This window comes from Netta rufina (assembly GCF_964035555.1).
Source record: "Netta rufina genome assembly, chromosome: 28".
Lineage (NCBI taxonomy): Eukaryota > Metazoa > Chordata > Aves > Anseriformes > Anatidae > Netta > Netta rufina.
In genome coordinates, this window is record NC_140152.1 from 4392871 (window position 1) to 4419571 (window position 26701).

The 26701-nt window shown below is 42.8% G+C and overlaps 1 protein-coding gene across 1 annotated transcript; it reads right to left on the reverse strand.

Moving 5' to 3' along the window:
• Nucleotides 1-2224: 2224 nt before the first annotated feature.
• Nucleotides 2225-17945, reverse strand: COMP (cartilage oligomeric matrix protein). Its single transcript, XM_084302744.1, has 19 exons — nt 17783-17945; nt 15595-15680; nt 13660-13711; nt 11261-11433; nt 9920-10057; nt 9043-9120; nt 8731-8889; nt 8084-8188; nt 7786-7893; nt 7407-7566; nt 6049-6167; nt 5563-5615; nt 4934-5127; nt 4359-4537; nt 4099-4147; nt 3653-3849; nt 3341-3513; nt 2988-3127; nt 2225-2809 (listed from the first exon to the last, which is right to left on the reverse strand). The coding sequence occupies exons 1-19, from the start codon at nt 17856-17858 to the stop codon at nt 2751-2753; spliced, it is 2298 nt and encodes a 765-aa protein (XP_084158870.1). The 5' UTR covers nt 17859-17945; the 3' UTR covers nt 2225-2750.
• Between the last annotated feature and the right edge of the window lie 8756 nt (nt 17946-26701).

The window sequence follows — 26701 nt, forward strand, 5'->3', positions numbered from 1 at the left end:
AAATACAGCTGCTTTTGGCAGCTTCTCTCACAGACTGGCAGCTAAAAACAACTTTATGTAGTTCGTTGAGCTTGGGGAAAAATGTCAGATTTATGCATTTTCAGAGACAGTATAATATACTGTTCTTTACAAGTTAACTTTTTCTATTAAAATAATTTGTGGATTATTTCACTGATATATGCAATCCTATATTCAGCTACAGTGTTGGTGGCACAGGAACTCTGGAAAAATTGTCCCTGCGACATAAAAGTTTTATTTATTGTGTTTTTCTATAGGTAAAGTGGAAAACTGAAGTTGGCTTTAAGTGTTTGCAATCTGAGAAATGATGTGAAAAAGCAGCTCAACTAAATGTACATTCTTTTCAATCTTTTCTTTTTTGTGTGAAGGCTTTTGTCTTTGTATCTTTGCATTATTTGTAAATGAAATGTAATAAAAGTTCAAATGTTTTTGTCTCTGGCTGCTTAGCTTTTTCTTCCTTAGTTTTGTTTGTTTGTTTGTTTGCTTTTTGACTGAAGGTTTTCAGTGTTGAAATATTAGTGTTTTCAGTGCTCGTGTTTATAAAGAAATGGCAAAATGGAATTATTTTGGTTATCTGGCTTCTTACAGCTCTGAAAACTGAACTCCATGTTAGTCTTCATGAAGAAACTGCAGAGTGATCTAAAAGATGGAAAGCACTGTGCTAAGTCTCAGACTGTGAGCTATCTCCAGGCATCCCTGAGTTCTAAGTGTGTTGGTGACGGTGTAATGACTGTCTCTGCTTTTAGGTCAGAGGATTGGTCACGTCCTGGACTGCTGCATAGTGTCAGAGCATTTTAGGATAAGGAGAGTCTGTCTTGTACATGTGAGCTGTTGGATTTTCTGAAAGCAAACGAGCATGTAAATGTGCACACGTGCCTGGTTAAGTCATCACACATTCATGCTGTAACAAGTGGGTGTAGCTTTCACTGCAGTAAATCTTGTGTTACATTGGTCATCACTGTAGAGGTAAATGGAGTCAGTGATGCAAAAAAGTTTTATCCTACCAAGACTGTGCTTCTCTTTGTCTGAGAATGACCAACTCCCGCAGCTTGGGCAGTTATTTCACTGTTCTTTTGAGTGGAACTCCTCTTTTTCTGATGCTGTTGTATGCTTCTCTGTGGGAAAGGTTCATCTACGATCAGCATTCTGACCTAAGGGACAGGCGTGCTGGGCAGAAAGCTGTCATTCTGGTTCAGTGTTCTGTGTGAAGCGTAATTAAGTCGATCACAGCAAGGCTGAGTAGACGTGTGTTAGGTTTCAGTGTAAGTAAAAGGTGGATGGATGTTTAAAAAGGTGGATGCTTCAGCTGTCAGCATGGTAACACACCATCTCTGGCCATTTCAATTTTAGTTTCTTAGAAGCTATGTAACATCCCTTCAGTACTAAAGACATTTTGTATAGGGGGTATTGTACTTTGGACCGACTGATCTACATTTCTTTCTGTTGGGGAAAGGGCGACTTAGCAGCTATTTTCATGACAGTCTCAGAACGGTGAATGGAGGTATTCTCAAAGCAAAATCTAAATGAGCCCGTTTGCAAAACTAGTGTTCTTTTTGCAGTTCTCTTTTTACACTGTTGCCTCCAGAATGTGAAATTCAGATACAGATAGCTGTGGAGACCTGTGTTTGGTAAAAACACAGCTTTTGCCATAAGCCTTCCAGGAGGAGAGGAAAAGTTTGTTCACACCTAGCACGCTACCTGAAAGATCTTGCAAAATCTGACTTTTATTTTCTCTTTTGGCAGACTGGAATGCTGCCGGGTATCTGTTTAGCTGGAAAAGGCTGGGGGTCACAGAATTGTAGGATTTAAGACTCTCCATGTTACCAATTACAGAAGCTCTTTGTGAGTGTCTGCCTTACCCAGCTCAAGTGAGCACCTCGTAATAGTAACGGCTTCAGTTTTTCCTGGTTCCTCAGCTATGTGTTGGACTCCTGGCATGGTGTCATAAGACAGACCAAGTGTAAAGCCATCACTTACCCTTTTGCAACTAACTGCCGTTAATCAAGAACAGGCAGGACAGTCTAGCTAGCAGGACTTTCTTGAATGAAGAAGTGTCCCAGTGTATTTGTACTGCTAACGGAATTATTAATTCAGCTGAGGGCTCTCCAGCAGTCATATTGCATTCAGCTTTTGAGGGTTTCTGTGTTACACATCTGTACTGGAAGAGATTTGGAAGAGGAAAGAGCAACATGCACGTGACCAAGAAGTCTGTTAGAGTATTTATTATCCAACATTCCAGAACAAAGATACTCTCCCTAAAGTGCTTTTTAAAAACATTTTGTGAGCAACTTGGACATAAGCTGCTTTCTGTGTCCTTTTCAGACTAGTGCTGTGTTTGCTTTGCAGTAGATCTTGAAAAGGAGAACATTTACACTTGAGAGCCTTTGAGTAGGAAAAAGATTCCTGGGAATCATCCATGCTAAACTTACTCAATTCCAGCTACTGCAGGTAGCTTCTCGGCACATCTTTCTCCATGTAGCGTAGAGAACTAGTGTTTACAGCAACATAGGTTTCTATTCACACTCGATGTCTACGCCTCTGCTGTTTCAAGAGGTTTTCATAGCATTTAGAGAAAAGTTGCTGCTGTAGAAAAGATGGCAGATAATGCAGTGACACTTGGTGCTGTGCAGAGTGCAGTGGTACATTACTTACAGTTCTTTATACAGTATACCAGAGGCAATAGTGGGGCAGCTGAGCACTTTTTGTTAAAGCAAATTTTGTTGGACAGACATTTAAAACTGAGGTTGGTCTTGCTGAACTCTGAATGTTTCATAGTCTTCTGGAATGGTATCTGAGGAGAAGGAAATTAAAGCAAATACAGTTTAGAAGTAGAACTGGAAATGAAAAACAGAATGAACTACTGCATGATATCCTGTTACAGTTTTATGTGTAGGCTGTCCAAGAACAGATTAACTTCTTGAAAGCAAAATGGCAAAATTTCCTGTATTTGACCTTCAAAGCTAACTTACCATTGCAGCGATAACGCAGGTTTGACCAAATAATGTTCTCCTGGGAGAAGCAGAAGACTCCAAGGCGTCCTCCTCGCATAGTTGTATCAAGGACAACTCCAGTGTCTGCCACTACTTCAGGGCCTTCATAGAAGCGAGCTCTGGAAGAGAATAAGCACATGTAGGACATGTGAGCCTGATAAACACTTAGAGAATTTGTTCCAGTCAGACATTCTCCCTCCTTTTTACCAGAGAACTGTACTGGAGTTTTTGGGTTTTTTTTAGTGTGTTAAACCCCCACTCAGCCATGCAAAGGAAAAATAATTTCCTTTGATAATTTAATATTTTCCTTTAATATAATTAACCCCGCTTACCTGATGTATCCAACTTGAGGCCGATGCTGCAGGAACCAGCGGTAAGATGTCTTGTCCTTCCAGCCGGAGTTGCGAGGGTCTTTCCACAGCAGTTTGACCTGGTCTGTGGTGTCCCCAGTGTGCCAGAGGGAATTGCGGAGGTACTCGCCTGGGCCTGTTTTGGACTTCACTGCCTAATGTGAAGAATAGACCGGTAAAAATGTGTGGATAAATAACTGATTGACTGTAACTGTTACCCCATGTATGTGTCCGAGCAGCACAGCTAAGAAAAAGGCAAAAATCCTCCGACGTCTTTTTCAATGCTGTCCTTACCTTCAGCTGAATTCCAGGTTCTGCTACTGCTCGGAAGGGGTTTGCCTGCCAGTATGTCTGTTCCATCTGTTTCCACATGACCACATAAAAGCTGGAACTGTCCTGGTAGCCAAATATGAAGCCAGCATAATCATCATCTGTGGCAGTGTTGACATGGAATGTGCCCTCAAAGTCAACGCCATTGAATGCCGTGTAACCTGTAATTATTAGAAAAACAAATACTCTGTATTCTCGGGTACAACATAAGTCCATTTCTTTCCAAATTCAGATGGGAGAAGGTAGATTTTGCTAAGCTAAAGCTTAAGACTCAGCCCGCTACAAACAATATTTTCCCAGGAAGTGGATGGAATCATTAAGTAGTGTCTGAAATACTTCTAAAAGCTGCACTGAGAAGTGCACAGTAAATGAGTGATAATTTTCCAATAGGATAAAAATAAGTGCCTCACCTACAGCCAGGCCAGGATCGCTGTTCATGGTTTGGACAATTTCCATGCCCTGTGAAAAGATGAATGATGACTTATTAGTACGTTTCTCTCCAAACTTACTGACTGTACCCTTGTTGAATGAGCAGGGAGAGGTACACCAGAGGTGAATCTCTAGGGCTAAGGCTTTACTGAATACTAGCGTTAGACCCACAACGTCTTTCAGTGAAAACTGCACCCAGATTTATAGGGGTTTGCTAGCCAGGTCTGGTATAGTCTCCTACCTGGTTGAGGACAATCCAGTTGGGATCAATCTGTGCATCACCCTCAGGGTCCAGTACAACTGTCTGGAAAGCCCTGAAGTCTGTTAATGTCACTTCTGCGTTCTCTGGGCACACATCAATTCTATCAATCACCATGTCTTTGTCAAAGTCTTCTTCACAAAGGTTTCCAACACCATCACCTGAGAGCACAACGGAAGAAAACAAGTAGCAAGCTTTCAATTTCTCCTAGCTGTTGCACCTAAGTTTTACTTGGCTAGCTTTTAGCAGGCATAGTCAGGTAACCATGACTATGCAAGGTTAAGAGGTGTTTAGAGCATTGCTGCACTTTTCCTGTATGTTGGTTGTTAAGAAACCCTGACACTTTTTCTGCTGCTTCCAGGGATGCTGAGAGACACCTTGTCACAGATATAATCTTGTTGTCAGGATTATTGGAGATCTGAAAATGATGTGGGGCTGTCTCAAGTCAGTACCGAGGAGGTCTTACTTTCTGCCTATCTCCAAAAGCCAAACTCATGTAGTAGCCACCAGGAACGGAGGACCCCCACACAGAGCTAATGTGCGTATGTTTCCCTTACCGTCTGAGTCTTCTTGGCCAGGGTTAGGGACAAGCCGACAGTTGTCAGGGCCTGGGGGTTTCTCATCTGGAATCCCATCATTATCGTCATCATCATCGCATTCATCTCCTAGCCCGTCATTGTCTGTGTCCACCTGGGAGCTGTTAGGCACTGAGGGGCAGTTATCCCGTGTATCTTGGTGGCCATCCCCATCACTGGTGGAGAAAATACATTATACAGATGAAAAAAAACATCAGTGGCTAATCTTTAAATAAGCATGCCCTTTCTAGGAGCTGGGGTCCCCTACAAGAACAGCAGTTGTTGTTGATTTCAGCCTTTTAAAATCTCAAGCTATTAGTTATGCAAACAATAGATCAGAAATATTCCAGCTGTCATCTGTGAGCTAAATCTGTGAGTGACAGCTAATGAAAAGCAAGCCTGCTGTCAGCAAGCTTACATCTGCTAGCCTTTGGGCAATAGTTCCACTGGAAAGTTTTTTGAAGTCTGAAGAAAATTCCCCCTCCCTTGTCTGAATAAAAAGACACGGATTAAGGCCGAGCTAGCTTGTCACGGTTACCAGTGCATGCCTTCCACCCCCACATCCCTAGGATTCATGCAACCTATGTATAAATTTTGCAGCAAGCTCTCACCTGTCCTGGTTGGTGTCACAGACATCTCCCACTAGATCATGATCAGTATCTTTCTAGGAAAATAAAGCAGTAATTGTTTAAACTTCTTGTAGATCAATGGGAGAATTAGGCAATAAAGGAGAAACGAGAGAGATGTTAGCCTCTGTGCCATTGTCATTCTGATTGAAAACTGAGCTGACAACAGTGGGAGAGTTCCTTCTGCAGTATTTACAAGTTGCCCTGATGAATTCAAGGAAAAGTATTTCTAAACCCAGATAAGTAGAGTAATAAGAGAGAGGGCCCGAGAGCAAAGCTGCTTCTTTGACTTTCTGCTCTACGCACTAGGACATTTGATCTCAAGGGGCTGTATATGTTGCAGGATGGCAACTAAAATTTGTAAGTGGTAATTGTGGTGAGTTATTGGGTGTCTACCTTAGACAGATGATGTAAGCAATGTCTTGAGAGAAATGCAGCTGTACGACTGCTAAAGGGGGAGTGCTTACTTACCTGGTCTGGATTACTGACTGTTGGGCAGCTGTCACACACGTCTCCTACTCCATCGCCATCGCTGTCTTTTTGATCAGGGTTAGGAACTCTTTTACAGTTGTCCATTGGATTCTTGATCCCTGTAAAACAAGCAGAGAACCAATTAAGCCAACAGGGCTACTAAGATATATGCAGCAAGATCTCTTTTGGATGTAAGATGTGGCAAAAACGTAGGACAGATGAATTTGGGCAATAAAGCAACAGTTCTGATTTTAGTGTACATTTTACACCCTATATCTTAGTAGCTACGGAGGAAGGAAGACAGCAGCAGCAACTGATCTTAAAACACATTTCAGACTGCATCAGGACGGATGGCTAAGCACGCTGTCGTGCGTGAACCTGAGAGGAAATGTCCCTAACTGCATTCCTTAGAGAAAGCTGAAGACCAGGAATGTGGCTCCAACCTGGCACCAAAGCTGTGCAGGAGTGAGTGGCCAAGAGGATGAAGATGAAGCTGTCTGCGGTTCCCTAAGCTATGACAGATTCTTTTTCCTCCAAAGTAGACGTCTACAAAATTATAAAATAAGTCAAGGTTAATCTTGGCTAGGTGACATGGAAGATTCAGACAGTGCCTTTTCAACGCCTGAGACAGGAAAGGAACAATCTAATTGGCAACCTGCATGACTTCACTTCCCGCTTCCCTGCATTTACACCAGCAAATCATGCTAGCGGGGAGCTGCTTGGCAGGAAGCAGCAGGACCCAAACAGCACTAGATGCATTGGAAATAATCTGTAAATAAATATGTACGTCTCGGGCCAGCAGCAGTTGTGATTTCTGGCTTTTGAAAGCAGGCTTTGTGCAAATACAGCGTCACTAGCACACAGCCCGTTTCTAAAGCCAGCCAATGTTTTTTTTTTCTCCCAGAATACAGCCCTGACACATACTGCCTTGAGCGAGTAGCTTCTAACAAATTGGATATCCGTGTATTTCTTCACAAGTTGAAACTGCAGCACAAAGTACTGTCCTTGTCTGGGATGAGATCAGTTTGCATAGTACATCATCTTTCTGAAGCCTGAAACAGGTTTGACTTGCGACTGTGTGCAATAAAAATGCTAATAAAAATAGTTAGCATCAGCCTGAAGATAGATCTTTAACCTGGTGGGGACTGAACTGTGAAAGATACTGGCTTGACTGCTCATTGGGCATTTTAAGAACCGAGCTGTCCTTCATCCCATCAGAAATAAGCTGCTCTTGTATAGTTTAAGCCTCCAAAGGCTGGTACCTGCTATGAGGATCTATAGCTGCATGCTGACCACCTGCCTTGTTCTTAGATTGGTACAGCTGCACTCCTTTGAGAACATTCTTCAGCTGTTCTTACCATCTCCATCCATGTCATCGTCACACTCGTCTCCTTTCCCATCACCATCAATGTCCCGTTGGTCATCGTTCTTCACTTGGCGACAGTTGTCACAGGCATCACCGAAGTTGTCCTTGTCTGTGTTACGCTGGTCGGTGTTGCGCGTGTAGACGCAGTTGTCCTGCAGGAGAGAGAGACTTGCTGAGGGGACAGGAGCATGCTACCTTAGTTAGGGGGCAGTCTGCACAAACGGGTGCCTTCACACCATCCAGATTTAAAAGGAAGCATTGCATGCTACGACCTGCAGGTGCTCTGAATTCACATTAAAGATGCAGGCAGTTTGCTTTGCAGGCCCGCTCGGTACATGTAGGTATGTCAGGGTAAGCTTTAGAATTCAAACCTCAGCATTTAATATCCCGTCTCCATCAGCATCATCATCACAAGCATCTCCAATTCCATCCCGGTCTGCATCCTCCTGGCCAGAGTTGGGGACAGTCATGCAGTTATCCTGAAAGGAAAGTAACAAGAAAGTGGCAGGGTGTGCTGGCAAGCTGTGACTGTCACAGAGCCTTCCTGAGCTCTGAATGCTGCACAGGGCCTTGAAGGGGAGCCTGCCCCCAGATCAGAACTGCCCACTTCTGGTTAAGCATTCCTCTGATATGCTGTTTCCACCTAAACATGCAAGGACTGCATCTTACCTTGCGGCACTTCTTGTCAGAGCAGCGTAGCTTCTCATCAGGGACTCCATCAATGTCTGTATCCTTCCCACAGACGTAGCCATTCCCTGCCCAGCCCACAAGACACTGGAAGACAGCAGATAAACAAAATGAGTCTGGTGGTGAGTCTCTTGGCAGGGGTATGCCTCCAAAACTGAAGGTCTCACATCAGAATCAGTAAAAAACATTGCAAACCCAGTTACACAGTGCTCTACAGGTGAAATATTGCCTGGAAGAGACATTTAAGCTGTAAATAGTACTTTTAAATAGTTCAGAAGAGCTCTGCTTGTTCCTGAAATTATAAAGATGCAGCAGCAAAACTTCTTGGCTCCCCCAGGTTGCTTGAATGGCGTCTCCCTTCCCAGCTGCATGTAATGCTCTGTGACTGAAAAATGTGAAGTGCTTCAGACAAAAAAAGCAACAACCCACCAGAGGATCTGAGGTGCCAGGAGCAGTTCACTGCTGAGATCTCTGAAAGATGCACTACCACAGCTCAGGTGTTAATGGGGAGCAGGTCCGTGCCAGGAAGGCACGCTCTCCAGGAGAGGGCAGTGGCAGACCCAGGAGAGCAAGCACAGCGCAGGAGAAAGGGGAGCGAGCAGATCCCACCGGCAGGGATCGGGCCTTACCGCGCAGGAGATGGACCCATCGCGCTCCACGATGCACTGAGCTTTCTCGTGGCAGGGACTAATTTCGCCGTTAGGGCAACGTCTCGCTGTCTGGCTTTTGCAGCCTGTGATTTGATCCCCAACAAAACCAGGTTTACAAGCCCCGCACTTGTAGGATCCCTGCGAAAAAAAACACAACAGGGAATTAACTGTAACGGGAGTCAGGGCAAAGCTTTCCTATAACTTGTCCTCAGCAGCTGCATTGCCACAGAAAACAGAGGGCCCAGAGCCCAGGGAAGAGGGAACTACACGAGGCTTTCCAGGAATATTTACCCGTGTGTTGATGCAGATAGAGTTTGGGACACAATTTTTGGCAGCACCTGTCTCGCATTCATTGATGTCAGTGCAAACCTGCCCAAGAAGAACAAAACAGACATTAAATTCACTCTTAAGCAGATACCTTGTCAGATTACAGAATTAGGGCATCCCTAGATGCAGAAGCAAAGCCCCCAGCACGCTGCACTAGGACTGAGAGCTTAAAGTTTTCCTTGAGACAAGCCTGAGCCAGATCCCAGCAACATTCCTGACCCCCGGGCAAGCTGTTCACCCTCTAGAAGTCACCAGAGATTTTAGCCGGGTGAAATAGCTTAGCTCTGAGCTGAGCTGTCAGAGTATCTGCTTACTGTAAAAGGACAGAAGAGAGTGAATGGAGCAAGAAGGTCAAAGACTGCCTCCTATGACCAGCTAGCAGCTCTCTAAGTAACACAACCATGCTTGCTTTTGGCAATATATTCTTATACTATTGTAAGTCTAGGTGTTTTCTTTTTTTAAAAAAAATATTATTATTTTTTAATATTTTAATCTGTCTATATCTGTTTATGTGTGGAGGGGCTGAGTACCAAGTAGCTGTATCAACTCTTCTGTGTCCTAGCACGAGGGATTCCCCCATCTGGCTTCACAGCCACGAAGGTGTCCTAGACGTGACATTCTGACCTAGGATCTTGGAGTGGAAGTTGCTTTGCTGCTGATGTGCTAGGACATCCTTGGCAAGCATATCCTCTCACTGCATCAGTCCTACCATCAATCTAATGCAATCATCTCGTATTTCCCTCCCATTTCTTTGCCAGCATCAAGGCCCTTGAATTAGTTACAGCTACAGAAGGGAAAGAGGTGATGCTTTCTGAAGGAGACAGAAGAATTTGTGCCTTACCTGTTTGTTGGCCCTGGCATAAGCTAGTCCAACGCCTTCGACCATTTGCCCCGTGAAGCCAGGAGGGCAGGGATCACAGCGGAAGCCAGGAGCAGTGTTAATGCACTGGACCTTCGGGAAGCAGGGGTTTGCATTGCACTGGAAACAAGAAAGAAGTTGTGGAGAGCTGCGACACAGGCTCGCTCAAGGCCAGCTGTGAAGGCAGCTCTAAAAGGAGGCCTTGCTGGGTGAGATCCAACTATTGTGCTTTTGTTTTCTAAAGAATAACAGAAAAATGCATGGAAGTAGCTGGCTTTCCTTGCAAGTGGAAAATGCAGCTTCCCAATCTGAGTTCTCCCAAATTCCAGTATGTCCAGACAAGTAAAACAAATCAACTTTCAAGACTAATTCTTCTTAGGTGACATCAATTGCCCAGGCAGAGAGCTGGCTTCACTACACACTTTCCTTCCTGGCAATCTCTGAATCCAGAGAGCTGGGTAATTTTTTACATTGATTTTGAAAGACAACAACAGTTGTTTGTTTACTACTCTGGGAAGCAACTGTCTTTCCAAAACTGATATTAATGCTTGCTTTATTTTCTCCAACACTATTATTTTTACTGAATTCTTATGCGCTGTGCTAGCAGATGCATGACATTAATGCAGCAGTTCCCACATTTTTGTGACTAACAGCTTATCATCAACCTCAAAATGTCCCATGGACCTTTTTAACTTCAGCTGTTTTTTAAAGCAAATTGCTATAAGATGATACGGCGTTGCAAGACACAGTTGCTTGATGGTTGAGTAAAGTTTTGCATACAGACAGAATAAATGTAATTGAGTGTCACATTTTTTGGAAAAAGAAAAAAAGAAAGAAAGAAAATCAAACAATATCTTCCTATCAAGGTTTGATTTACAGGCAGAAGTTAAGCAATTCATGTAGTGTGGTAAGATTTACTGCATAAAGGACTATTTGGGTAGCATTTCATTCAGTTCCACACATAATAAATCTTATCTCTAACAACTCGTCAGCGATTAGCTCAAAAGATTTTAAGACCAAATGGGATATCCAAACTCACTTTCCTGTGTAGTGCAAACCAAAAGATTTATTTTGTTTGAGTCCCTGTATCTTTTAGAAACAAATGCCTTGCTAGACTGGATATAAAACCAACGCAGAACACTGCTTGAGGCAGGGTGAGAAACAGACTTCGTTCCAGTGAAATGATGTTTCTATTGAACTTCAGCTCCTGGGGGAATTGCAAGACTTCTCTTCACAACCACAACAGGAACCCACAACACTCCAAGAAAAGCGAGACCTTTTTGTAGCTCCCAGCCCATCCTACTTGTTTTTTTTTTTTTTTACCTCGTTGATGTCTGTGCACTGGGACCCGTTGCCCGAATAACCTGGGGGACAGGGGCCGCAGCGGAAGCCAGTGCCAGTCTCAGTGCAGGCAACTCCAGGGAAGCAGGGGTTTGGGACGCATCTGTTAAACTGTGTCATGGTGATGCCAGGGCCTGACACCTCAGGGTGTATGCCTAGAGGACAAAAGGAACATTAAGGACCGAGTTGTCACTGCCAGAGCCTATCATAAGCTGGTCCCATTGTCTCAGTTAGAAGACTTCAGCGTGCCTCACACGCAGGGCATTTCCTTGCAGCTTTTCTGAGGGTTAGGCAGTTACAGCTCTGCTTTGTAAATGCAGAAAAACAAAGCCAGAAGCAGCAGATGGACAGATTTCTGACTCAGAGCAGACAAAAAAAAAAAAAACAAAAAAAAAAACACACACAAAGTCCAGAAGTCTTAGCTCCTGGTCCAAAACTCTTGTTGTGCTGCCCTCCTTGTTGTGTAATGCCCTTGGTTTTGGGGCTCCACAGAGACAAGTTCTCTCCCTGGTACCTCTACATCTCCATCCCACTGGAATACGGACTCAGACACCCAGCACAACGCACACAGCACAGGCTTAAGTCTGGGAAGCACTGTGGAGGGCTGTCAGCCAAAATCTCCCCAGTAGAGGCAGGCATCTTAAACAGGTCAGCTTGGTGCATAGCAGGAATAGACTCACATAAGGCTCTCATGCCATGGCATTATCTTTATCTCCATGGGGCTAGGAAACCTTCCTTCAGCCTGGCAGATGAAAAATCAAGCTGTTATTCAGACATGCATCACGTCTAGGCTGGCATATAGCAATATGGTATATCTAAGCATGTGATGTGCAGGAAATTCTAACCCATATAAAATGCTGCTGCAGTCCTATTCAGAAGCACCATGAACGAAACAAACTTGTCCCCACACCACTGTGCACAAGCTTTCCTTGAAATTTTAGGCCCAACGCCAGGTTTTTGTCTTTATCCTCAAGACCTGACTTCAGAATCTAAGGCCCCTGAATCAAAATTATGGGCAGGAACTAAACTCCTACAGCTCAAGGCAACACGAAGAATTCATCTACACAGGAAACAGAAGTTCACTGAAGGTTAACTCAGGACTGTGAATAAACTTTCCAGAAGCTAGAGTTGTCACAAATCTCCCACACCCACTGCTCTAAGTGACAAGGACACTTTTTGGTCCTGCTTTCCCCAGTTTAAAAGCCCAATTTAAAAAAGCAAAACCAAAAACCACCAAACAACAACACTGTGCCACCACCAGTAGCAGCAAAATCCTCACTAAAAACAAGGCCTCCTCTCTTCATGCTTCTCTTTCAGGGAAATAAGAGGAGAAGCCCAAACGACTGCTGCGAGTCACGTTGTTCAATGTATGACTAAAAGAGGCTCAGGTTCTACAGCAAAGAGCACAGGAGAAGAACGCACATAGAGCTGAAAACCAAGTGGGGAAGGCAGAGATCAAGTAACAGACAGAAAGTTCAAGACAGTTTTATGAGCAAGTTATTAAAACAATTGGTGTGGATGAATGCTTTTCTGTACTACAGGTCCCAGAAGCTTTGGCTAATCTCTTTTCCAGCAGTACAATCTCTCCAAGTGCAGAAATGCTTTTTGCTCCGCCCATTGAGTGTACTGGCAAATAATATAGCATCTCCAAGAACCACGCTTTCTGAAAGCCAGATATACTGAAGTAGGTTCCAGTCCAGAAAAACCATTTACTGGGGAGCAGAGGGCAAAATCTACATGGGAGAATTTACGACCCTGTTTCTGAATCCTCTGTAAACACCCTCTTTGCTTGGAAGGTGACAACATTAGGATTGAAGGAACAGCAGATCAGTGCCTCTTGGGGGTGATGTTCTCTTCCACTCGGCTCATGAGTTGCCAGCTATATCCCACAGGATACCCGGTGTTCGTTCCCAGGCAATTCTAACACAGGCCATGGGCTGGGTTATTAAGAGACGTGGCTGGGCAGCTTTCTGCGCTAGAATGCAGCTACTCTGAGAAGTACAGCGTGGCACGTCACAGAACCACCAATAAAGCTTATTTTAGAAGTTGTGAAAGCGAGCAAACACTGAGGATTTGCTGGAAATATAGATGAGATTTTAATGCTAATTCTGCACCCCACGCTCAGCAAAGGGGTAAAGAGCTTCAACTGCCACTGAGCCACGAGAACAACACAGAACACTGGTCCACGTGTGCAGTATGCCTTGGGGTAAAAAAGGCATCACTAACATCAAGTATTCCTCTGTGACACTCAGGGTAACTGTGAAACAAGCTAATTCCTTTGGGTAGATGGTCATAGGTGGCATTTTACTACTTGTTTGGACACAAAGATATGAAACACTTGGAGGAGGCAGGTGAGTATAGGGCTCGGCTCAGTAACTTACCACAGGCATCACACTCCATGACTGCATTCTTCAGGTATGTTATCTCTTTAACCTGGAAGAAAACAAGAATCATCATTTAGCCAAAGGCTGAGTTTTGCTCCCATGCAAACTAATAGTGCCTTTGCCAGAAAGCAGGATGTCCGAGAGCACACAGCTGCTTACAAGCAAATTAACTCTTACCCCAAAGTCTATTTTGCAGACTTTCAGGAAGCTCAGGTGGCTTGTTCTCCCTGCTATAAGTACGTCATTCCCTACTGGAGTGTTCCTACCTAGATAATACTATTCTAACTTCCTAACTATTCTAACTTCCTGGAGTGTTCCTAACTAGATAATACTATTCTATTGCAGAGGCAGGAAACACTCAATTTGCAAACACAGAAACAAGTGCCATGGAGGAAAATGAATATACTTTATTTGGGTCTTCTGCTCTAAAAGATGCTGTATTAACTGTCCTAGAGAGGTCTGCATTACCTGTAGACTGGGTGTTGCATACGTAAAGTCAGGAGGAGGTTCCCATGTTTGCTATTTTTGCAGAGACATAAATAATCTCTGACCTTGCCCAAACAAATTTTTGGCCCTAATGCTCCCTGCCAGCTCCCAGGTATAAGAGCAAGTTTTTATTCTATGTTGGATTCTCTCTTCCCTCCAGCATGGCCTGGGGTTGTGTATTTTGAACAGTTAATGCTGAGATGCACCTAATCCAAATCCCCAGAACATGTCCCATTAGGAGTGGGTGACAAGAGAGCAGAGGGGAGAAGTTGGAGTGCTGCTAACAAATATCTGAGGTTCCTTTGTGCCAAGAATTCTTCAGTCTTTGGCTCACGAGAAAAGACCTGGCCTTTTATTAATACTCCTTCTGCTATCCTTATTGCCAACATCCCACGATGATGAATCAGGGAAAAGTAAGTTTAGGAAATCTTTGCACAGATTAAGGCATTATGAGCTGCCACCTTGGCTCTCCAGTGAATATGCAAGTTTGTCTTCTGGGGAGGGGTTTTCTTGAAAGCACTGTTAAGAAAAAGGCCATGGATTAAAAAGAAAGTAGGTGGCAAGAGCGAGAGAAAGAACAAACAGAAAAACTATATGGAGAATCAGTGCTAAGCTGGAAAGGAACACTGGAAATCATTGCTCCAGGCTGCCAGGAACCATGTCTGACCTGATTCCTAGTAAACACTGGGTATTTATGCAGAAGCCTGAAATCTGAGAGTAACTCCATGCAACAGATGTTTTTGCAGATTAGAGGCCGCCCAGTATGCACTGGCACAGAGACCCGTCTGCCATTCCAATTAGCTGGCAGGCAGAGGCTGCTGCCCTCAGCTCCCAGAATGGATAAAGGGAGAATGGAACCTTTTTCTGTACTTAAAGAGAGTTGACCAGACAAACCACCATCTCCTCGTTAAAACGGGAAAGGATCTAAGCACCCAAGAAGTTCCAAAGTTCCTAAGAAACTACCAGAGCCAGAAAGGCTTAGGATTAAAACAACAAGAGGAAAGAATGAATACAGAGCTTGTTTAGACTCCATCTGACTTCCCCTTCCAGGACCCCAATAGATGGCTGAAAGGCCTCTTCCATCTTCCAAGTTTGGACGCTACTGATTTCATGTGCCCGCAAAACCAAGGAAAAAGTGACTTGTTTTTCCAGTTAAACATACATCGACTGTTAGTGTGTGTCTCTTTTTTCTAAGAGTTTGTTCTTCATGTATGCTGTTTTTCAGCTGAAAAGGTTCCAAGCAGCAGAATCTGCTGCTTGATCTCAGAATTACAGATCTAATGGTGAGATCACCTCTTGATCCTGGGTGTCACAGCAGTTATTCTACTGCTTATTTGACCAAATGCAAGAAGAGAACCCCCAGTCCCAGAACTCAGCACTTCAGGCAGAAGATTCAGTGATTGATCCCGAGCAGGATAAAAGGAGTTAGGTGCCTTTCTCACTTACCTGCTGTTTCAACAAGTCTCGAACTTCCATCAGCACACGGTTAGTTTCTCTCATCTCATCCAGCATTTCAGGACCAACTTCTACTCCTACCAAAAGCACAATAAATGGAAAAAAAACACAGAGGAGCCATGAGCAGTACAAACCAACTGATAAAATTAGCTTCAATTTAACACTAAAGATACAGAATCCACCACACCAGTTTCTCCCACATCCCAACTAGAAGTTGGCTTGGAAATAACCAAGTCTTGCTCTGGGCAGGGCAGACAGGGATCATCAGCCACGGCTGTCACTCAGACAGGTAACAGTTACCCCTCAGCAAACAAATTGGCCTGGCAGTCTGGCTGTTGCGGTAGCCGTTAATCTGGCATGGTCTGTGCAGTTCACACATAGGAAGCCTTTGCTGCCAAGAGCAGCAAATTAGTAATTCAGTGCTGTGGAAGTTACTATGAAGGGCACAGCTGAAGCGAGGCTCTTTGCTGAGTCTATCCTAGATGTGCTGCCAAGCACTGAACGTGGAAAACCGGCACATCAGCCACTGCATCGCCCGTTCTCAAGGTCCAGACTTTTTTCTTGCAGCATAAAGATGGGCTCTGTCCAGGCAGTGGCACTGTCAAATTGCATTGCAGTGGGTTTGGGACACAAAAGGTCCATCTGCTCATCCACGCAATGCTGCAAACACTGCAAAATCCTGTTTAAACTAAGCTGAACAAAGACTATAAATTATATTACAGGGTCACCTAGGGCAGATTAACATGAATTTCTGCTAGATTCTAGCCTTGCCTAGTCGACTGAGGCATGCTAAAAATCTAGTCTATACTCATCAGCTTCGCTCAGGAAGAACGAATGGAAGCAGCTCACTGTTTCCAGAAATATGTGTTAAGAAAATCTGAACCATTTAAAAACAATTGGGCAGAAAGTTCAACTCTGGCATTCTCCCGTCTGCTACGAGAAAGCACAACCTCATTTCTCAAGTTTTTTTCTAGATTAATTAGTCCTTTAACAGAAGTCACACCTTGCCTACCATATGAGCAAACTTTTATGAAGACAAGAATAGCAGCATGTTTGACAAATGGAAGGCAAATGTGCAGGGGAAAATAAGCTGGAACTGGGGGTCTGCTTCCTCTGAGAATAAAGAATTTGCCAGTGCCAGAGCAGGACATCAGCCCACGCTGCCTCAGTACAACAACTTAGGCATTTTTATGTGACAAATGAGCCTGAAAGCCTCGTGGGTCTTCCCTGCACGGAACGGAGAGGACTTGATGGATATTTGTAACCTCTCCAATACATTTTGGTCTGGGAATTATATCAAAAGTACCGCAAATGTGTCATTCTAAGACAGAGGGAGTGAATGAAAGTGACATTTCTTATTTTATTGAAAACAAGAAGCTCGCATATAATTTTGAACTTCAAACGGAGGTTTTGAATAAACTCTGCATGAAGGCTTCAGGCAGCTTTTGTTATTCCTGGGAAGAATTTTCCTTTCTTAGTAGCAAGATATATCTCAAAATAAACGATTTTTTTTCTTTTCTCTCTTTTTTTTTAAGGTTCAAATTTACAATAGTGAGTGAACTACTCAGGAGTGATTTCCAAAGTCTATGCACTTGCAGACATTTCCATTACTATGCATCCTTCTCCAAGGGTTCGTTCTCTCTGCAAGCACACACTTGAATCTGGTACACCACCCTTCAGGTCTGAGCCTGCTGCATCTCAGATCCTCTTAGAGCTGAGCATTCTCCTAACAGGCTGTTCAGAAAAGTGGAACTTTAATGAACGCAGCTAAGTTCCTAGAAGTCGGGGCTTTCCTAAGCTCTGTGTGCACAAGCAGAGAGAATATTCAAGACTTTTGCTTTTGGACATGCCGTATGAGCTATTTTAATTTAATGACATGCAAAATGCAGACTAAAATAAGTTGTCTGTTGCAGAAACACAACAAAATTTCCATTTGCCCTAGAATAAATGTTTTTCACTACTCAGGAGGGAAATGGGGAAAAAATCTAAGACTGAATATTTAGACAGTTCGGCTTCAAGTTTCATACAAAACTACAGAACCCCTAAACACTGCTTTCAGGCTTCAGAAGATGCAGCTGAAATGCTACCTCCTTCCTCATTCTCTGCTGCAAAACAGAATATTCATAGGAGGCTAGAAAGCACAGGAGTCCAGAAAACAGAGAAAATTAGAATTACTTACCTGCTCTTCTCTGCTGACATGATGAAAAAGGACAGGAGAGGCAGAGGAAAAAAACAAAGGCTAGAGCTGAAATCATCTTCGAATCTCCAAGCAGTGTGGATGTACAGGCTTCTCTTGCAACAAATTTTAACCTGCAGGTTTGCCTCTGCTCCCCATTAGTATCTGTGGTTTGCTATTTATGAAGTTGCATTCCTTCCTCTGAAGTTCTTATTCTCTGATGCTGGACGACGGGTGGACGTCATTTCTGGCTGCTAGTCCACAGAGAACGTTACAAAAGTAAACAATATGAGAAACTCATCAGGAGAGTAGCTTAATTTTTTTTTAGACCAGCTTGCACCAAAATAGGTCAGAAAATTCCAGAATTAAATGGATTTTTTTTTTTTGGATCAGGGTTTTTATTTCTTCTTCATGGACACAGGATAGACGGATGATTCATAGTCCTATCCCTCACAGATTTTCCTTCTAAAACTACTCACAAGATCACAAAAGCTATGAGACATCTGGACTTCACTAGAGTTTCAGAAAAGGCTCTTTAAACCCCCAAAAGGCAGTTTTACCACTCACACTTGGGGCAGACTTACTGAATCATCTTTCAGCTCCAAAGAGAAGCCATCACACTGTTTTCAGAAAGGTATCAGGCAAATATGCTAGTCCTTAGAGGCTGATTCTTATTACCCCCCACCCAGGCTCATCTAAAGGAAGGATGTAGTGCAGAGATGGCAGCATGAAAGGAAGGGAGACTTTGCTGTTTCTTGAATGTGAAGGAACGAGTCTCAATCCAGCACTTTCCATCACTCAGTCTCAATCCAGCACTTTCCATCAGAAGACACAGAGCGGATTGAGAAATCTGTCTAGAGCAGCCAAAGAAAATTTGCCCAAAGAAAATCTTAAAGCTACTACATCAAGGAAATTGCAAGTTAAACTGTGACCTATAAAAAAGGTTAGTCTGGAGACCAGTGAAATTCCTCATCACAAATTCTCACTGTTTGATTGTGAAATCTGTCAGTATGTTTATCATGCAACATCCCTGGGGACACCACAGACAAGAAAAGCCCCAGAAAACAGTAGCTCAGTCTTTAAAGTCTTGTAGAAGCAGGATCTTTGGATATTTACACAAAGTTTTTTTTCCTCGTTTTGGCCTCAGACCTCCCATAATCAGGGAAAAACTTCCCATCCCTGTGGCTATGCACACTTCTTGAAGGTAACTGTGCCGTCTTGTAGACGCTGGTGAGCATGCATGCCCACTACAGTAAGCAAATATTGTTTTAGAGTACAGGACTGCTGCAGCAGACAGATTTTACATTTTCTTGCACCAAGCAAACTCTATAATAAATATAGAGTTAATTTGCTTGTGTTACCTGGGTGGCATTTGTATGATTTTGCTCTTCTGGCACGTCACCTCATGTTACACACAGTATGTCACTTCTTGTGAACCCACCAGAGAAATCAGCTTTGCGGGTTTATTACTTGTGGCAAGTGAAAGTGGTTTAGCTGGAACTCAGAACAATTGAGTTTCTCAGTTTTTAGCATTTTTAGGTGTTTCTGGACAAATCAAGACCACGACAACTGACTGGTGAAGATAAAACACATTGTTTTATCTAGATGGCCTGCAAGGGAGCCCAGTAGAACATGCTGTTGCAGTGGAGAGCTGTAAGCACAGTACTTACAGTACTTCAACAGAAGCGTCATAGGTCATTAATAAAGGACGGCTCTTGCCAGCTATCCAGATTTTTTTTTTTTCCAAGTGAGAAGTCATAAAGTTGAGAAAGAAAGAGATATAATTCACGTGGAATTAAGAATGAAGGGTCTCTTGTGAGGTTAGCCTGGCAACAATTCACATCAGATTTGCTTTGTGTGGAGAAATATGTGTCCTTATAGAATGATGAGACAATCAAACTCCTAGCAGAATGGGAAGGGAAGGAAAGAAAATGAAAGGGGAAAGGAGGGCATTTTTCTGAACACTTTTATCTGCTCAAAATAATAAGCCCTATTATAACACTATGAACTGGTGACCATGTTATATGTAAAATTCACTGTATTTTTAATTATATCCATTATTTAACATCCAAATTAACTAATCAAAATCATATTATAGAGAAGTTAGATCATTTTCTTTGTTTTTACCATGGACTAAAGAAATTCAGCTAACTGACAAAAAGAAGAAAGCTCCCAAGCTCCCAGAGTGACTGCGAAAGACTAAAGGAAAAAAGGGAACCTTTCTCTTCAGAAGAGTATCTTGTATGGGCAAGTTGCAAGTCCCCAAAGTACTTAAAGCATTAAGGGCTACCAGCAGTGATGCTGGATCTCTTCACAGGGAAGAGAAAGAGGACTTTGGTGACATGGGCATTCTGCAGGTTTGTCACCACCTCTGTTTTTCCCTCCTAAAGTCACTTAATAACAAATTTATTAGTGGAAGCTGGAGAGTATACTGACCTCACTCACATGGAGCGTGTTACTTGTAAGTAACCTTGCTGTTAGCACAAGGTGAAAACTGTGCGTACGTACTTAGAAGCTGCAAGTTCTCAAACTCGGTAACATCAGGAGTGTTCACTGCTGAGAAATGCCTTCCATTTCCCTCAGCAACAATGAGTATGGGACAGCATGGTGACAGAACCGTGCACCTTATAGCTCACTTAATGAAATGAACCAAGGCGTATTGTATCTGCATTACACCAGTTATAAATATCTGACAAGTAAGTCTTCTGCATATGAAGGCAGGGATCAGTATGTCTTGACATTCTTCTAGAAACCCAAAGCCACTTCTCTTTACTCTGCAACAGATTCTGGGGTCATTTCTATTCATTAATGGTAGCAAAATAACTGAACAGAGAAAAATGCAGCTAGTTTCTACACAGCTTTCTGGAGTTGAGCAAGACATGGTGACTCCACACGATGAGGTCATTCCTACCCTTATTTTCCTTGGACTCATTCTGCACTTTTCTTTATTCAGGTCTAATGACTAGAAATCCTTGTAAATCACTGCTCTCATGCAGCTTAAACACACAGTAGCAGATCAGAAAATGTTCAGTCGTGATGTGATTATTTCTGGGTGACAGTTCCTGTTTGAAAAGGACAAATTAAAAAATACCTGATATACCTGAACTTGTTATTATCTGATGGGGAAACATCTCCCAGATTTGTCAACACTATTTTTTAAGCATTACTGATAAAAATAAATACATAAAATTAAGCAGTAGATAGTGTTTATTTGGGCTTCAGCTTACCAGTATTTTTGCTCTCTGCACAGTGCCAGGTTAGTTACACCTTTTTCCCTGACTGGAGCTGACATCACAAATGAAACTAGCACACAAACAAACAACAAAAAGAAAAGATCATGCTAGTTTAAAGTTTAAATATTTTCCATCTCTGTGTTTTTAACTAATGTTTGCCAGCTGAAGAACAAAAGTCAGAAGGAAAAAGTTATTTTTCAGTCTTGTAAGGTCAAGTTCTAAAAATAAGTGAAAAACACCTACACCCTCTGAAAGAGTGTGCTAAGTTTTACAGTTTCATATATATTCATGGAAAATACATAAGAAACAAAAAGTACGTAAAAGACAAACAGTAAAGATTTCAAAAATAATCTTTTCCTTTTCCTCCCAATACAGGTTCAATAGTACCTATGGAGTTCTTGAGCAAGACATTCTCCAGTGATGAAGACTTCACAACCACTCCAGGCAGCCTTCAAATGCTTTATGTTCCCACTGTCGATGTTTCCACGGGATACTATTTAAGCCCACTGCTTCTTTTCTTATTCACTATGCACTCAAGACAGCAGATTAGCTCCTTCATTGAAGCAGCATTATATATTTGAAAACTTGCATTTCCTGAAGCCTGAACTATATCATGATCAGTCATGTTTTTTGTTAAATGTCACAATGCATAAACTATCAACAACGCAGAAGGTACATTCTCTGTTCTGGTGGACTATAGGATTACAACTGAGGTTGAACCAACCTGACACATTCATGCACCACTCCTTTCTATTTCACTCTTGAGTAGATCAGTAACAAGACCAGCATGTTAAGATTTTTTTTTTTCATCATCTACTTATTTTGAATGCTGTAGATGAGCATTGGCAAATTCTGAAGACAGACACCATGGACAGGACTGGACACTGAAGCTCAGCAGCGAGCAGAACCTTCAGTCTTGTCCTACCTCTCTACCATGTGTTCCTGGCCAAAACAAACCTCTATCTTGTGAAGTTTGCAAAACATGGTTTTACAGCTTGATTATGTACAAATACTTATTTCATCCGTTGCTAAAACACCATCTCAACAAACAAGATTCCTAAACGATTTGTGCTTAGAGCTATTTGCGGTCCTGAGGTAACAAAGTTTAGGTATAAACTAGGAATGTAAATAAAAACACCAGTGTGTTATGGAAGGCAAATTCATTATTTAACATTGACACCTACAGGGATGTAAATATTCCATGCAAATTCCATCCCTCAACACATAGTAACAGCCCCAATATGCCTCATTCTATTGCAAGATGCTATAATCCACTACAGGCCGTGCTTTTTTACACGTTTGAAGAGTTACAGCTTGCTGCAGTCTGGTTTATGTCTCCAGCTTTAAATCCCCAAGGGAAGTGAGGTACTGAAGGTCACTGAAGACCTTTTCTAAGTACTTTTATTGTTTCTTTCAATTAATCAATGGCAAACTGCAATGACAGAGAATCAAGCCTGCAAAATATAATAAATGGATATGGCTTCCTTGTGCACTACGTTATCATTCATTCTTCTTGTTGTTTTCTACCCTGCTAATGGAATTTGGCTAATAACAGTAAAGCCATTTACATGACCTAAAAAAAAGGCACAGAACCCTCTGTGGCAACAGGCAGAATGACGAAACGCTGTACCACAACTGTGGTATCACAGTGGCTGGCACGCTGTGACAGGGGAGTCCCCTGTGAGGAAGCTATTGCCTTACAGCATAGAAAGTGGGGCCATCCTTGAAGCAAGATTAGAATTCCAGAAGGGTCAACTCTCCTGCTTATTTCTCCAACGCTGTTAGAAATCTGATGATTTTATCCATTCTGTGGATGGAAGTCTTACTTTTCAAGGGGACATCGCTTTTCCTTACAGAAAAACAGACCGTTTTCTTAGTTTTAGAATGCTAGAAAATACAAACAAAGCTAAGTTCGTGTATAAAAATCGCTGCTAAATAGTTTCTGAAAAAAGGTGCAGAGATGCCTTCCAGCGTCTGAGGGCCGGCTCCCAAAAATAAGACAGATGAGCTGAGAACACATTCAATCTCTTTGTTTTATCCTCAGCTCCTAGCCCCCAACCAACACAAGTAACCAGAAGCAGCAGGACCTGATTAGGATTTTTCCATTATTTTTGCTCTTCAATAGCCAACGCAACAAATGCACACTTGATAAGTAGGAGACATTTGTAAGTCATCAAACACATATCAAGTAATTGCAGCCTTTACTGTCTCTCTCTCTTTTTTTCTTTTTTCTTTTTTCTTTTTTTTAACTCAGTGAATGCTGGAGTAGGGGAAAAAGAAAGTTGCTGGACTGAAAATTTTTAGGTGCATCATCAGGACAGATTTCCTGTGCCTCTGGACCTAACCAAGGATGCTACCAGTATGAGCTGGAAGCAGCTTCAGTCTCTCAAGGTCCTTTGTTTCTTGCTCTCTCCAGTGAGACTCCCCCAAAGACAACCAGTTTGCAGCAACCATAAGAGAACCAAATGGCCGGCATTTTTATTGCCACAATCCTCTTCTTGAGGAAGAATGCTGCTCTACAGACGTGGAACAGAATCACTCAGAAGCTAAGCAGCCTGCACTAGGTCACTCCATGCAAGTAAATTGAATCTGAATGCCCAAAGCTCACGCCAGCACTGTACTAAATAAACCATCTTTCTCTGAAGAAGGGTAATCTTTGTTCACAAACATTGGCAAGGAAAGGTACTAAAAATATGCACATACACGTTCACCTAAAATAAGCGATAGTACATATTGTCTGGAGAGACTTACCACCACCATAAGTTGCTGTTCTTCCTAGGAGTGATATATTCTGCCCTCACTGGCTGAGAATTACACATGGGGATGTAGGAACACTGTAGAGCGTCAACAGAAAAAGCTATACTTTTGCAAGAGAAGGAAATATGAGAAAACATAGCCCTTTGACGAATCAAAGGTGAACCATAACACCGCCACAGTCTGGTTACATCACAGATGTGACCCTGACCTTCCAATACTCAGTGGGCAGCAGGAAACATGGAGGAGGCTGACCTCAGCTGCTCAGGTAGCCCAGTCTGCTAGAGAGCTTGATTTCTAGTAGCTCCATCCAAGGACTCTAGGCAGGAACAGCAGGAGACAAGGCCAGTGACAGGACTGGTGAAAAAATCTATACTATAGGTCCAAGGTCTGTTTAGAGTCAAGGCTGAAATACAATACCTTGAACACAAGATCACCTTGAGCGTTGTCCGTCGTTGAAAATGTGGCCCAGAATTTTGTTTGCTGTCTCTAGAAAGGTCACAGCACTGTCAGATGCTCGCCACTCCTGGGTCTCACGCTGATAATCCTACCCCTTCCAAAATGCCTCAGACATGCTGTCAGCTTAATGCTGTCTGAAAAAGAACAAAGACACCTGGAACTAAAACATTTGTTACAAATCTGAGGGCAGGAGGCCAACCAAAGGGCTCTGGTAAGCCCACAATGCTCACATTGGCCCTTCTTCATCTTTGCTTTGTCTCTCGTTTAAGCCTGCTAAAGACAAACTATGGCAAATCAGAAGCCCAAGAGGCTGCAAAGCAGTGGTACGTTCAGATCTAGAAGAGCTGTCTCCCATCCTTCCCTTCTTCTCAAGCAGCTCGCTGTAATGAGGCTTACAGATGGGGGTGTAAAATACTGCCAGAGCTCCTTCTCCCTACCGCCACCCTGCTCAGAACTATTCCCCAGCATATGTTGTAATCATACACCCAGGAGGGTTGTTAAAACCTTACAGGAAACATCTCACATTTTTTCCTTTACTATTCATGCCATTTTCTATTAGGGACAATAAAGACTTCTAACACTGGATTAAGCTCATTTGCAACAATGAGCTCCTATTGCTCCAGGAGCCAGCGGGAGCTCAGACTCGTTGAGGGAACTGGGAATAATTAACTGAATTGTACTGGAAAAAAGGAGAAGACTGAAGGCTGTTTTGACCAAGAGAGATGCAAACTGATGCGATGGTTAAGCCATCACGTCTTGCTGGGAATTATTGTTGGGAGTATCATTAATGCTCAGAGTATGCAGTTTTTTCAGTAAAATTGCCTTGGCCGTGGATCTCCCTTTTTGGTTTTTGCTACTAAAAGACACCTCCCAGAGTCATAATGACAATAACACAGTTTTACTGATTGCTTTCACTCGTTGCTCAGCATGCACTAAGTCACTTCCCAAAAACTCTCAGGGATGGCAAACCTTAAAAACAAAATCTCTTCTAAGCAGGCTGGTTTTTCCTTTCCCCTAAATGATGTATATAATCCATCTCCGTGGTCAAACCTTCCTATTGTGCAATCCAGGGGTCTTCAGCAATAGTGTAAACAGGAATTGTCTCATTACAGAAGGGACTGGAAGTGCTCAGGGCTCTGAGATCACGCATGTAGGTGGGCAGACAGCACGTACACTTTTTAATAGCCTAGGGACCTGTCTTAGGGAGCAGTGACTTGCTTTTGATCATCTCCCAAGACTGACTGACTCAAAGAAACATCTGGCATTGACCCCTTCACAGGCAGAATACTCAACCTGAGGGGCCCTGGAAATCTACACTTATATGTTCCTGGAGCTGTCTGCACGTGATTAGTTCAGTAGCTACACATAAGCGCACTCACTGTGTCTGAATAATGCTATTTCTGTATCCTATACACAAGTATTACATAGATGAGTATTGGCTGTCCTCAAATTACTGCTTGCTGGCCAGAAGTTGGCACAGGGGCCATTAGCCCTTTGCCATGCAACTTCAAAAAAAGATCAAGTTTCCATCGTGCCTTTCAGCAAGGAAGATCCCAAGGAGCTTGACAATTTATTCATACCTAATACCACCAGAACATAGACACCTTTGGGACAGAGAGCACGGCCAAATATATAACAGAGTGCAGAGCAGCAGGAAAAAAAAGGGAAACATTTGGCTTGGGACTCCAGAGAAAACCACTTTTTATAGAGAGAGCCAAGGAATGGTTAGCATCCATTCACGGGAGACAGAACTGTGCTTTCTACGGTCTCATCCCAAAGACCCACAGAGAAAATTTGAACTTCGCAGTTTATTCTGCCTCAGAAGTATGAAGTGGTAAGTTACCTTTTCCAACACGCTGGACCAAGAGTCCTACTAACGGTGCTCAGACAGACCACAAAGCTGTCCTTTCTGGGGACATCTCAAGGGAACATCAAGAAACTTTCCATGCCAGAAGTTATATTAAGCAAATTTGTTCAGGCCTCCTGGATACATGCAGCAGAAAGCTGTAGCTTTTTACTAAGTGTTGATTCAAGATTAATGATAGCTCTCTTGACACTTCCTCTCCCTGCCTGCAACAGGACCTATTTTTTTTCCCCTTCCCCTTTGCTCTTTTTCAAATAACCTCACCATAGCAATTAGCTCTACTCCTTATATTTAAAGAAAACACCACACACACGCCCACACACACAAAAAGCCACCAAAAACCAGAAGGATGATATCAAGTGTGATTTAACAGCTGTAAATAAGCAAAACCAGCACCAAGCAATCAGGTCTTTTCAGGACACCAGTGATTAAAAGACCACTGTTAAGGTATCCAGTAAAAATATCATCTGCAGTCAGCTCTTGCAAGAGACGTAAACTTTTCAGTGGTGAAAATTAGAATTATCTTTTACAAAGAGGAAGAAAGGGTAGATCACATAGGATTAAATTAATTGCCCTTACATCTTCACTGACCATGGGGATGCTGAAAGCAGT

Coding starts and splice junctions, on each gene's coding strand:
- COMP (XM_084302744.1), bottom strand. CDS start 17,858: ATGATTTCAGCTCTAGCCTTTGTTTTTTTCCTCTGCCTCTCCTGTCCT. Junction 13,712..15,594: donor GAGACTTGTTGAAACAGCAG/GTAAGTGAGAAA, acceptor GTTTTCTTCCAG/GTTAAAGAGATAACATACCT. Junction 4,538..4,933: donor TGGCCAAGAAGACTCAGACG/GTAAGGGAAACA, acceptor TTGTGCTCTCAG/GTGATGGTGTTGGAAACCTT.